This window comes from Pleurodeles waltl, chromosome 3_1 (assembly GCF_031143425.1).
Source record: "Pleurodeles waltl isolate 20211129_DDA chromosome 3_1, aPleWal1.hap1.20221129, whole genome shotgun sequence".
Classification (NCBI taxonomy): Eukaryota; Metazoa; Chordata; class Amphibia; order Caudata; family Salamandridae; genus Pleurodeles; species Pleurodeles waltl.
The window spans coordinates 566361412-566374758 of NC_090440.1; the positions used below are offsets into that span (position 1 = coordinate 566361412).

General features: G+C 45.8%; 1 protein-coding gene across 1 annotated transcript in view; it reads left to right on the forward strand.

Moving 5' to 3' along the window:
• Positions 1-13028, forward strand: part of MINAR1 (membrane integral NOTCH2 associated receptor 1) — a 181297-nt gene extending 168269 nt beyond the window's left edge. The window contains exon 3 of the mRNA XM_069222982.1: positions 6169-13028. Coding sequence (XP_069079083.1) covers positions 6169-6366 — 198 coding nt within the window. The 3' untranslated portion in view covers positions 6367-13028. The remainder of the gene's footprint in view (positions 1-6168) is intronic.
• Positions 13029-13347: the final 319 nt, after the last annotated feature.

Here is a 13347-nt window from a genome sequence, read left to right on the forward strand (position 1 = left end):
GTCACGACAGTGTCGAGCGTGGGCAGGAGCCCAGGAAATGCCAGATGACGGAAGCTGCCACCTGTTGGAAGAAGCTTGGAGTTCTGCAAGAAAGAAGAGGACTAGGAACTTCTCCTTTGGAGGATGGATATCCCACGTCGCGATGAAGCTTGCTGGGGTGTTCCCACGCAGAAAGACCGCAAACAAACCTTGCTAGTTGCAAGGGTCGCGGTAGAGGTTTTTGGATGCTGCTGTGGCCCAGGAGGGACCAGGATGTTGCCACTTGGAGGAGGAGACAGAGGGGGCGCCCAGCAAGTCAGGGAGCCCTCACAGAAGCAGGCAGCACCCGCAGAAGTACCTGAACAGGCACTTGGAAGAAGAGTGAACCAGAATCCACACGAAGTCACAAAAGGGAGTCCCACGACGCCGGAGGACAACTCAGAAGGTTGTGCACTGCAGGTTAGAGTGTCCCAGGCTTGGCTGTGCATGAAGGAAATCCTGGAAGAGTGCACAGGAGCCGGAGCAGCTGCAAATCACGCGGTACCCAGCAATGCAGTCTAGCGTGGGGAGGCAAGGACTTACCTCCACCAAACTTGGAGTGAAGAGTCACTGGACTGTGGGAGTCACTTGGACACAGTTGCTGAGTTCCAGGGACCACGCTCGTCGTGCTGAGAGGGGACCCAGAGGACCAGTGATGCAGTCTTTTGGTGCCTACGGAAGATTCCGTCGACCCACAGGAGATTTCTTCAGAGCTCCTGGTGCAGAGAGGAGGCAGGCTACCCCCAGAGCATGCACCACCTGGAAACAGTCGAGAAAGCTGGCAGGATGAAGCGATACAAGGTTGCTAGTAGTTGTCTTGCTACTTTGTTGCGGTTTTGCAGGCGTCCTGAGCAGTCAGCGGTAGATCCTTTGGTAGAAGGTGAAGAGGGAGATGCAGAGGAACTCTGATGAGTTCTTGCATTCGTTATCTGAAGAATTCCCCAATGCAGAGACCCTAAATAGCCAGAAAAGGAGGTTTGGCTACCAAGGAAGGAGGATTGACTACCAAGAGAGGTAAGAGCCTATCAGAAGGAGCCTCTGACGTCACCTGCTGGCACTGCACAAACACCTCTGTTTCCAAGATGGCAGAGGTCTGGGACACACTGGAGGAGCTCTGGGCACCTCCCCTCGGAGGTGCAGGTCAGGGGAGTGGTCACTCCCCTTTCCTTTGTCCAGTTTCGCGCCAGAGCAGGGCTGGGGGATCCCTGAACCGGTGTAGACTGGCTTATGCAGAGATGGGCACCATCTGTGCCCATCAAAGCATTTCCAGAGGCTGAGGAGGCTACTCCTCCCCAGCCCTCACACCTATTTCCAAAGGGAGAGGGTGTTACACCATCTCTCAGAGGAAGTCCTTTGTTCTGCCTTCCTGGGCCAGGGCTGCCTGGACCCCAGGAGGGCAGAAACCTGTCTGAGGGGTTGGCAGCAGCAGCAGCTGCAGTGGAGACCCCAGAAAGGCAGCTTGGCAGTACCCGGGTACTATGCTAGAGACCCGGGGGATCATGGAATTGTCCCCCCAATGCCAGAATGGCATTGGGGGGACAATTCCATGATCTTAGACATGTTAAATGGCCATGTTCGGAGTTACCATTGTGACGCTGTACATAGGCAGTGACCTATGTACAGTGCACGCGTGTAATGGTGTCCCCGCACTCACAAAGTCCGGGGAATTTGCCCTGAACGATGTGGGGGCACCTTGGCTAGTGCCAGGGTGCCCACACACTAAGTAACTTTGCACCCAACCTTCACCAGGTGAAGGTTAGACATATAGGTGACTTATAAGTTACTTAAGTGCAGTGGTAAATGGCTGTGAAATAACATGGACGTTATTTCACTCAGGCTGCACTGGCAGGCCTGTGTAAGAATTGTCAGAGCTCCCTATGGGTGGCAAAAGAAATGCTGCAGCCCATAGGGATCTCCTGGAACCCCAATACCCTGGGTACCTCAGTACCATATACTAGGGAATTATATGGGTGTACCAGTATGCCAATGTGAATTGGTAAATTTAGTCACTAGCCTGTTAGTGACAAATTTGGAAAGCAGAGAGAGCATAACCACTGAGGTTCTGGTTAGCAGAGCCTCAGTGAGACAGTTAGGCATCACACAGGGAACACATACAGGGCACATACTTATGAGCACTGGGGCCCTGCCTGGCAGGGTCCCAGTGACACATAGACTAAAACAACATATATACAGTTAAATATGGGGGTAACATGCTAGGCAAGATAGTACTTTCCTACAACCGTGACCTGGGCTGACTTATAGGTTCATCCCAGTGAAGAAAATCTCAGAAAAAGTGACTAAGTCTGAACGTAAAAGGTTGACTGGGACCTACCAGGCAGTATCCGGAGAGGGGTCCAGGGACGTCGGCTCAAGATTCAGGTTTGCCCCGGTCAAAGGATTTTTACCTTGAAAAAACGACTAAGTCTGAAGGTAAAAATCTCCACCAAGGGCTCCCGCAATGCGTATCCGAGGAAGAGTTTCAGGAGGTCGGATTGGACTGGCAACTTGGTCCAGCTGAAGAAAATCTCCAGAAAAACGACTAAGTCCCACAGTAAACTTTTGACCGAGGCCTCCCGCGATCTGTAGCCAAGCAGGGCTCCATCGTAGTCAGCCTAAAACTCTGACTTTGCCCCAGTCGAGGTGCGACCAGGTGACCAGATTGGCGCTATTCGTTTCTATGCCTAAAAAGCATTAATTCTTTACAAATTCATATCTCTGGTTCCCTTTATCCGATTTTATTCATTTTGGTGTCATTTTAAAGCTAAAAATATTTCCTATTTTTATAAACTGGATTGATATTTTTAAACTGTTTCCTGTATTTTATTTAATTGCTGTTTTGTGATATTTGAACACTTTACGCTTTGTCTCCTAGGTTAAGCCTTGTCGCTCGTTGCCAAGCTACCAGGGGTTGAGCTGGGTTTAACTTATTGAGACCTAACTGGACTGTTCGTGGCCTATTGCTGAGTGTAGGTACTTCCCTGCCCTTGCCAATAACCCATTTTCCAACAGTGCTAGATTTTGTTTTGGCTGATTTTTGTACTTTGGGCACTTTACTACTGCTGATCAGCGCTAAAGCGCAAGTGCAACCTGTGTAAATTGTGATTATGATTGGATATCCATAATTAGCATATTTGATTTACTAGTAAGTCCCTAAAATAGTGCACCAGGTGTGCTCACAGCCTGTAAATCAAATGCTAGTAGTGGGCCTGTAGCACTGATTGTGCCACCCACATGAGTAGCCCTGTAAACATGTCTTAGACCTGCCACTGCAGTGTCTGTGTGTGCAGTTTTAAACTGCCATGTCGACCTGGCAGGTGTACCTACTTGCCAGACCCATACCTCCCCTTTTAGTACATGTACGGCACCCCTAAGGTAGGCCCAGTGTAGCTCCATGGGCAGGGTGCAGTGTATTTACAAGATAAAGACATGTACTGGTGTATTTTACATGTGAAATACTGCCGAATTCGTTTTTCACTATTACAAGGCCTATCTCTCCCATAGGTTAACATGGGAATTGCCTTGAAATATCTCTTAAGTGTAATTTCCCATTGGGAGCAGAGCGGGATGTGGAGTTTGGGTTCTCTGAACTCACAATTTAAAAAAACATCTTTAATGAAGATTGTTTTTAAATTGCGTGAAAGTGGGCATTTTCTTGCCTAAACATTCTGTGCCTCTGCCTGGCTGTGCAATACATGTCTGGGCCAGGATGACAGTTGGACTGTCACAAAAGGCAGCTGAGGTGTGCCTTGCATACCCTGATCGGTCTTCCTGGGCTAGAGTAGTGTGAGGAGCTGACACTTTCACCTGAATAAGGCTGTGCCTCTCCTTGCACAATGCATTCTCCAACTTCCTATAGTATGTTTCGGACCAAAACAGGAAAGGAAGGGTCTTGTGCACTACAAAGACTTTCCTTTGAAGTTTGCCTACTTCAAAGGGAGAAATTAGTATAATTATTGGACCCAAAACCTCAGACTTTTAGAGCATGTCTGGTTCAAGAGAAGACTCTGTCAAGGAGAAGAGCTGAAGAGCTGTGAGGAGAAGTACTGCCCCTTTGCTGTGGGTGCTTTGCTGGGTTGGCCTGCAGCTGCTGCTTCTGCTTTGGGAAGGACAAAGACTGGACTTTGCGGTGTATCCTGCTTGTGAAGTTTCTCCAAGGGTTTGGACTGTGCTTGCCTACTGTTAACAAGTCTCAGGAACAGCAAAGACTTGACCTGCCAGCCCCTGGGTTCTCTTGCTGAGTACCCTGACTTGCCAAGAAGGAACAGCACCTCGACTCTGTACGACTGCAGAACTGGTGCCGCTGCCCTGACTCCCAGCTGCTGCTTGCACCCAAAGCCATGGTCCCTGCTGAAGTGCGATGACTGACACCGGAAGCCCGGCGCTGCTGCAGTGCCTCTGAAGTCCCACAACATCGTGAGTCCCAAGAGCCGTGTCACCGACGTCTGTGACACCTGGCTCAACCGCACCACCTGTAGCCCCGTGGTGTGAACGCGACATCACAAAGTCGTTTTCATCAAGCCTTGACTCGCTGGACTCATCGACCCCTCCAGATCGTAAGGAACCAACACCTCGCCACCAACACTGCCTCACCTCTGCTCCCTCAGTAGGGAACCAATGCTTTTCCTCCCCTACATACCAGTAAGGAAATGACACCTCACCTCCTCTGCAGCAGTACAAAACCAACGCCGCACCGGCTACAGCGATGCCTGACCTCTCCGACTCCGTGCCACGTCTTAGACTTTTCCTTGTTTCTAAGATACTAACCTGGGGTCCGTGCAACTCGATCACCAGCGCCGCACTCCCTCGCGAGTGGTGTTGCACTGTTGGATACGACTCCTTCACGAGGCTGTGATAGCACCAGTTAGAGCTATTGTTTCTAACTGCTTTTAATGGGATTTAATCTTTTAAAATTCATATCTTTGCTTGTGTATGTTGGATTTTTTGATGTTTTGGTCTTGTTTTTCTTAAATATATATTGCCTATTTTTCTAAACTGGTGTGGTGTCCATTCGTAGTGTTTTCACTGTGTTACTGCATGTGGGAACAAATACTTAACATATTGCCCCTGAGATAAGCCTGACTATTCGTGCCAAGCTACCAAGGGTGTGAGCAGGGGTTATTTTAGGAGTGTGTCTCCCTTACCCTGACTAGAGTGAGGGTTCCTACTTGGACAGGGTGCAAACTGACTGAAAATTAGACACCCCATTTCTAACAGCCTCCTGTACCAAATGTTGATGTCATGTCCTGGCCGCCTGTACCAAACGTTGATTTTATACCCATGACTTTGTGTGCTGTACTCCCTTCCCAATTTACCACCAACAGATTTCTTCAGATCACTTTAAGTTATCTGAGTCTGAATAGATATGAAAGCGAGGAGCACCTTTTCCCAAGGTTCTGCCCCCATTGGTGAAATAGAAGCATATGTGAGGGGGGAAATTCAGAGCCATGCAATGCATCACTCCATCATAGAAAAAAAACCTACAGTGATCTGTAATCATATACTAGGCAATCAGAAGCATGGTAGTGTTGGTAAATGAACAGAAAACAGGAACCTCCAATACAGGGCCGGATTAAGGTCGGTGTGAGCAGTGCAGCAGCGGGTGCTGACCTGGAATGGGGGCGCTGACCTCAGGGGGGCGCTTTGTTTAGCAATAACTCAGAAACTTGCCATTTAAAAGCACCTGCTGAAACATTCATTCTGGTCCAGCCTTCAGGAAGCAATTAAAATGTCAAGATACCTCTTGTGATTAATGTTCCTGCTAGGGAGAGAGAGGGGAGTTTTGTCTAGGCACAGCTTTGACTTGCCACAAAGTAGCGTAGAGGGTTAACATGCCTGCTGCAAAGAACCGAAGTGTATTTTATGTGGATAGCTGAGTGGATTAGTAAAGCCAGCGTTTACAAGTGTTTTAAAACAAATGAATATATGTGAAAGGGGGGCTATGGAGAGATAAGGGGCACATTTGCCTGATGGTGTGTGAATCCGAGGAGCTGGTCAAAGGGTGGGGATGCCAAAAAAGATTGTCAGACAGGGCGCTACCAGCACTAAAGCCGGCCCTGCTCCAACAGGTACACAACATTGCATACCCTGACTGTAGCTTCTCGCTCACACTCGATGCTGAACTTACTCACCCTTTCACTCTTTGAATTTCAGGCTCAGGAATCGTTAAACCCCAACAATTTGGAATACTGGATGGAAGACATCTACACCCCCGGCTATGACTCGCTGCTGAAGCGCAAAGAGGCAGAGTTCCGACGGGCCAAGGTGTGCAAAATTGCGGCCCTCATTGCTGCCGCTGCTTGCACCGTGATTCTGGTGATCGTAGTTCCAATTTGCACAATGAAGTCGTGAGTTCACCAGCAGACAGGCGGCCGGCTCCCTTCGTAGCACTCTGGCCTGGCTGCCACTGTCTGACCGCTCAACATTGAGAAGAATGTAGAAAGAAGCGCTAAAGACCAGGGGCGTGATTTCTTTGCCGCCTGACCTACTCTCGTACTGTAAGAGCCAACGACATGGTGGACCGGTGTGACCAGAAGTCGTTATGTATTCTTCATATGCAATATTTTCATTTATGCCAGCGACAAGGGACTGGTGAGATCGAGAACAGAGGGAAGAGGGGCGGCCATGTTGCAAAGGGCGTCAAGGCCTTGTGCCAGGAGCAGGTGGCAGGGCCAGGCTGTGAAGACATGCGCCAGCACATCTGAATAGGGCAGTAACCTCCCTCGGTGCTGCCGGGGAAGAGCCCGGGGATCTTGGCAGCTGCTCATAAAGCAACAGTCTTTTGGAAGCAGCGGCTGCACCTGCTTGCGTTCGGGGAAGCAAGGACGGGAGAGCTGCTCGGTTACTGCATCTCTTTTGAGACTTGTTCATTATCAAAGAGCTATGAGGAGAAGAGGGCTGTGTGTGCTGAGCCAAATAATAAGTCACGTATAAAGGCGGCGTGGGTGCTTCCTCGCCGGAGGCCTCGGACGCGGACCTGCAGCTCCTTGGCCCGCTCTGCTGGCGAGAGGCTCGCAGCAGGTGCCTGCCAAGGAGCACATGGAAAGTACAGCGTGGAGGGGGGGTCAGGGAGAGGTAGACAAAGAGAATGCTAGGATGCGGGAATTGTCCCGTACACGAGCTGCATTTTGCAATAAGGCGAGAAAGATTCCAAACTTTTTATGGAATGAGTAAAGGAGCAATTTATGAATTATGGCGTTCTTCCATAATTACCCTCCGTTTCGTGCTTCCTCATTTTTCCTGTTCCCCTCATGTCTTTCTTCCTGTTGTTTTTTGTTTCATTCTATGTCACCCTTTTTTACTCTGTACTGCCCTTCGTGTTAGCATTACTCTTCATCTTATGTGTTGTCCTGAATTTATTTTTTGTTGCCTTTCATTTATTTCTGCAACAATGTGTATACTCTGTTGCCCTTTTCGTTACTCTGTGTTCCACACTATATTAATGTGTTGCCATTTGTTTACTCGTGATTTGTCCTTTGTTTAGTCTTTACGTTGCTCTTCTTGATTTGCTCTTTGCGTTGCCATGTTTTAGTCTTTGTGTTGCCCTTCATTTACTCTCTGTGATACCGTTCGTGGCACTTTTGTGTTGCCCTTCATTTACTCTGTGTGATACCGTTCCTGGCACTTTTGTGTTGCTCTTCATTTACTCTCTGTGTTGCTCCTCGGTACTCTGTGTCGCCCTTCGTTTGTTCTACGTGTTGCCTTTCGTTTGCTCTTTGTGGATCCTCTGGTGTTATTGTTGGTGTTGCCCATCACTGACTCTTTGTCATACCTTAGATGTTATCATTTCTTTTCCCTTCGTGGAACGCTAGGAGATAGATGCAGAAGATTAGACTGAAGGGCCCGAGTGAATGACAGTGTGAGAGGAGCATTGGTGTATATTTGGCTGCGGATGACATTTGCTACGTGCCATCGGAGTGCACTATTCACCAGATATGCACAAGTTGCTCACACGTTATCTGAAAAGTTCAGGCTGATGTTTAGCTGTGCAGTACTGTTTTGGGAAGAGCGTACAAAGTCTCAGAGATGTGTGCGAGGGTGGACGTGTGCACCAGACTAAATGGGGAGTGAAAGAATGTCTTTCAGTACCAGTACAATGTGACAACACCTAACAAGCGTACTATAGCGCCCTGAATCCTTGTGTGTTTGGATATATTTTTACACGGGTGCCTGTTTTTGGTTCTAAAATCCACTTTAGATAGAGTGAGAAGAAATGTGCTACTGCAAGAGAAAGGTAAAAGGCATGTTCAACGGTTAAGAAAAAGAATGACAAGTTTACATCTTTAACCCCTCTGTTCAACAATGTATATCAAGAGACAGCAAGGCCTTTAGAGGACATAATTACATCTTCAAGAGTTAGAATGGACCTGGATAACCCTGGAAGCAAAGTAAACGTGGCTTGTACCCAGTGCTTAATTTGTACAAAAATAAGTGCCAGGGCCATCTTCAGGAGGCCACTGCATCTTGCTCCGCCTATTGCCCTGCCAGTACTGCCAACAACAATACCTACACAACTACTAATCATTACATTTCTCAATGTACGACAATTCAGACTGTTCAAGGCCCCCAAAGCTAACAGGATGGCTTTCCTGGCAAGTATTCATTGTTTAATGTATCTTCAATTATTAAACAACTGTTGTTTTGCTTATCTATAAATTACACAAGCAGCGCCACCATGTGGGAGCTGTCATAGGTGCCAGTGTAGACAAATAAGTGCTAGTTCTGAGCACCAGAAACCACAGGCTCAAATTAAGCACTGCTTGTACCATTTCTACTCCTTCTACCGGACTGTGGCTAATAAAGCTACTGCCATGCCTAATCACAATTATCAAGACACAATCAACTGTGCTGCCACCACAATAGCTGGGCCAAAATGGCTGTAGGAGAATAAATGATTGACAGGATCCCAAGGATACAGAAAGCAACAGCTGGTTCTGTGATGGTCTTTTGCAATATGAACACAGCTCTTTGTCACTTATTTGGCTCCTTGTAATTCACAATCAATGCATGCCTTTGCTTTTTTAGGTTTGACGTGTATGGCATTGTGAAATTCTTATGCAACATTGTATTCTGTACTTTAGGGGCCTCTGGCCTTGCCAACTTCTGCCATTGGGGTCTTTAGCACCAGATCCTTCAGACATTATCTTGAGACATTGTCAATCATATCTTGGATCAGCCAACAGGATTATTTCACCTTGGATATTTGGGTGCATTCTTCTTCTCCCACTCAATCTCAATAGGGACTATTTACTTCTGAAATCAGTGGGCAAATAGACCAGTACTACTGGCGAATGAGGGCTGTCAAAGACATCTGATAAACTGGTGCTATCGAAAAATAGATGGCTATATTTTCTGTAGCATCCATTTTTTAAATGCTTTTACCTGCAATTCAGTGTAATAGGGATGACATTTTCTGGTGTGTGCATACACCATCCAAATGCCACACAAACATCTAGGGCCATATGTACGAACACATTTTCCCATAGACAAAGAATGGGTAAAACCCTTTGCTACATCTGGCCCCTAATCTTTTGGCTTTGCAAATGCTTGTTGTTGTCAGGCATTAGTCATTAGCAACATTATTCAAGAAGAATTAATCAGATAGATTTCACCCAAAAATCTCTGTTCCTCTGCTGAGTACTTGATGATTGTGCTGCACTGAGAAATAATCCCTCATATTGCAGACAGGACCTGAAAAACTCATTCTACTCCCATTTTCTGAGTTTGTTCCTTTCACAGTTATTTGCTTCCAATAATTGGATGACCACTGGTCTCGGCCATGATATTACCCACCTAATCGTATACAATATTACACAATCGAGCATTCAATTATATTGATAACTCGGTAGATAAACTCGCATCGATGGGTAAAATCATAGGGGCTTCTGTGTACGTAGATGAATCTGAGAAACTGGTTAAATCTCTGCCTAGATGTAAAGTAATTTACATCACATGCTGTACTGCAGCGAATGATGTCCACTGCTCTAAGAAAAACTGGAGGAATAGCAAAAGGGAATTAGGATCATAAAGTTGCTGGATTTTTGCTTTGGCCATGCTAGCCCGATCAATCAGTTTCTTCTTCCTCAAATTCAACAATCTATTTGCTGCATAACATTTTAATCTCTGTCTTTGATCGAGAAGAGTACTGCTGTGTATGGCCCTATGGGGCAACCTAAGGGCCTTGAATTGTGTACATTTATGAACTTGCAGCCAAAGACGTCTCCTCAGTATGGCTAAACATTCTCCCTCTTTTAAATATTGACTAGAGTTTACCCAACTATAATTTGGATCACTTTTACCTTGTGAAAATTCATTTTTATAAGTATCCTACAAAAGAGATGCAGTAGCTGTTTTTTGCTTCCACAATTCCAGTAGAAATTGAAGACTTGTGCGTTTTTAGCTGGAATGGCCCATTATACCTAATCACGGTAAATAAACCAGGAAGTTATGGTATTAATGTTCCTGTCACTTGCTGATTAGATTATCGAGATGGAAGATGCCACTCATATAGTCAGATTTCTGACATTTATTTACTCATGTATGGATTTGGGACCAATAATAAGAAACTCTGTCCTGCCTTAAGAGAGTTACCCTACTTGGATGGAACGGGACTTGATATACCTCCATCTGGAACACCATTTTTGTGTCATCAATAGATTTTAATATAAAACTATCTCCTCGTATGGATAACAGCAGTTCATGAAACAGAATCCAGTCTTTCCAACTGGTAGTCTCTCTGTTCTTAGTTTCAGGCCCAAATGATCTCTCTGCGGTTTAAAGCCATTTTATAAGATCCCTTAGCATACATAACAGATAACAGAAATGAAGAAGTATGTTCCAATAACTCTCCACCAGAGTGAAAACTGTGCAGTTGAGAAGTGCAATAAACAAAGGTGGTAGCATCATCCCAACAATTATTTTTGTCTCTCAATCAAAGAAGAGTGGAGTCACTATTCTACAAGAGACCGAAGTTTACACTTGATTCTAGGCATGAGAGGTGGGTGATCCACAATGTCAAAGGCAACCAACAAATCCGGCAACATCAACAAAGCATGGTTCCCCTTTAATCAGTGCCATCATACATTGAGAATTGAAAATCAAGAAGTGCTATGTCCACATCTCAGCTGAGGTCAAAAGCCGACTTCAGCTCACCCAAATTTTTATAATCCTCTTGAAGGGCTTGAAATTGAGCATTGGTAGTCTTTTCTCATTTCTTCAACAACAATCAAATGTTAGCTATCAACCATCAGTTCTCGCTTTTTAAAGGATTCAACATCTTTTTTTCAATAAAATGGGGATCCACATAGGTAGGGAAAGGGTACAGAATGATATTGTACCTAGTAACAGAGGGGTGGCAGCAAGAGAGATGGAACACAGAGGACTGCAAATGCAGAAGGTAAAGAAGACAGTGAGAATGTCTGTGAGGACAGAGCAGGTGTGGATATCAAGAGAAGGAGCTCATGCAATAATGTGGGGAGAAAGAATGAATGAGTTTCAGAAAATGAATGTGGGAAAGCGATAAGGAGTGGACATTGAACACATAATATAAAGAGACATACACAGGTGGAGAAAGTGAGACATACAGTTTGGAGCAAACAGATTCGGACAACTAAAGAAATGGAGAAGGAGGAGGGAGTATAGCCTACAAATGAATGCAAAAGAAAAGAGGAGGCAAGAGTGACTCCCTCTAAGCATCAATAGAGACCAACACCGTTTATTATCAGAATTTTGTGCCTTGTAGAACATAGATAGTTACAAAGCAATCTAAATGTTTATTCTATACTTAGATTTATGAAATAATTTTTGCATAATATTTAACTGATGATTGTTGTAGATATTTATTTGTTTACTTATGTTACTTTTCCATTGCCTACGTTTCCAGGCTCTTCAGGAATGGTGGAGAGAAGGAAGCAATGAGATCTGGAAATGTAATTGCTTCCCCTGTGGTGGTTGATGTCCCACCCTTGAGCATGTCTCAAGGTAACTTAGGCTTTGTGAGTGTGCCGACTGACAGCCCATCAGACCGTTTTTTCGTTCAGGAGGTTCTGAGAGGCCTCTTGTCTTTGCATTCATAGGGTCTCTAGTGTTACGCTGAAGCCACTGAGCACCACCAAAAGCATCCGTGTCAACGACTAGCTTCATCGTCGAGTTAGATTTCAGAAGCACCAGAAAATGTGTGGCCGTTGCTTTTTTCCAAATGATAAAGGGCTTACAGCCCAGTTTCCTCAAGAAATGTTCAAAGTGCATTTGTTCTTTACATTGCCACATATAAATTAGAGTTTTTTGGGCGTCATGGTATCCAACAGGCCATTCTTTTGCTCCCAGTAGACTATACAGCCAGCCCTCAGTCTTTACCCTACGGTGGGCTGAGAGGTCTTCATGCCGGGAACGAGATGGCCTCATGTAAACAAGACCTCAAAACCTCTCCTTGATATTGAATGTTTTCCGAAAAGCCCTTAAAGAGGGAACTGGGTTTAGGGGTCGAGGAAGAGATAGTGCCTCTTTGTTCACAGGAACAGAGGGCGTCTTTCTATAGTGGGAAAGTGCAGTAGGGAATGTTCTTAGCTAATGTTATATGCAATTCCATGTAGAAATGTGCATGCCTGATATGGAATTGTTTACCTATGTACAAGTGTTGTGGAAGACTCGTTCGCCTGGGAGCCAAGAGGCGCGCTGAGTTTGTTACTCATGGACTGTTCGCCAGTGTCGTCTAATGCCAAGCTCACAGTAACGTTTACATTGGTATTGACACTTTGGCATACTTGGAGCCGAGCAATTCTATACACGGCAGCTTTGACTAGGCTCGTGGCTTCAGGAGGACCATCTGTATACCGGCGGCCATGTTCCCGCCACAGGAATGTTTGGCTGGGTCTGTGAGGACACAGCAGAAGCTTCAGAATTCTTAAGTTTTATACACAAAAGATAGCGATAAAGTGACCATTTATTCCTAGCTGTGTTTAGAAGAATGTGCCCGAAGGGGCCTTATTACTCAATAAACATATTTACCTCTTCTCTTTCTTTGTCTTTTTGAATGTGGAGTACAGTTCAGGCACAGCAGAGAGATCACTGGGTCTCTCTGATCAACGAGGAGTTCTCTCTCTAACATCCGCCATGCAGATGTCTCCCTCACAATTAACATATGCCATCTCAATCACAGTAAAAGAGGACAGATCACACACCCTTCAATTACATCCACTGTGCCACACTTGATCGGAGAAGACAGAAGGCCCCTCGGCTCTCAAATTCATAATTTCGATCACAGGTGGAATAGACATATTTCATCTGCACGTGGCAGTCGCCATCTCACTCAGTGTCAGTCCGGAAGCGCAGCTA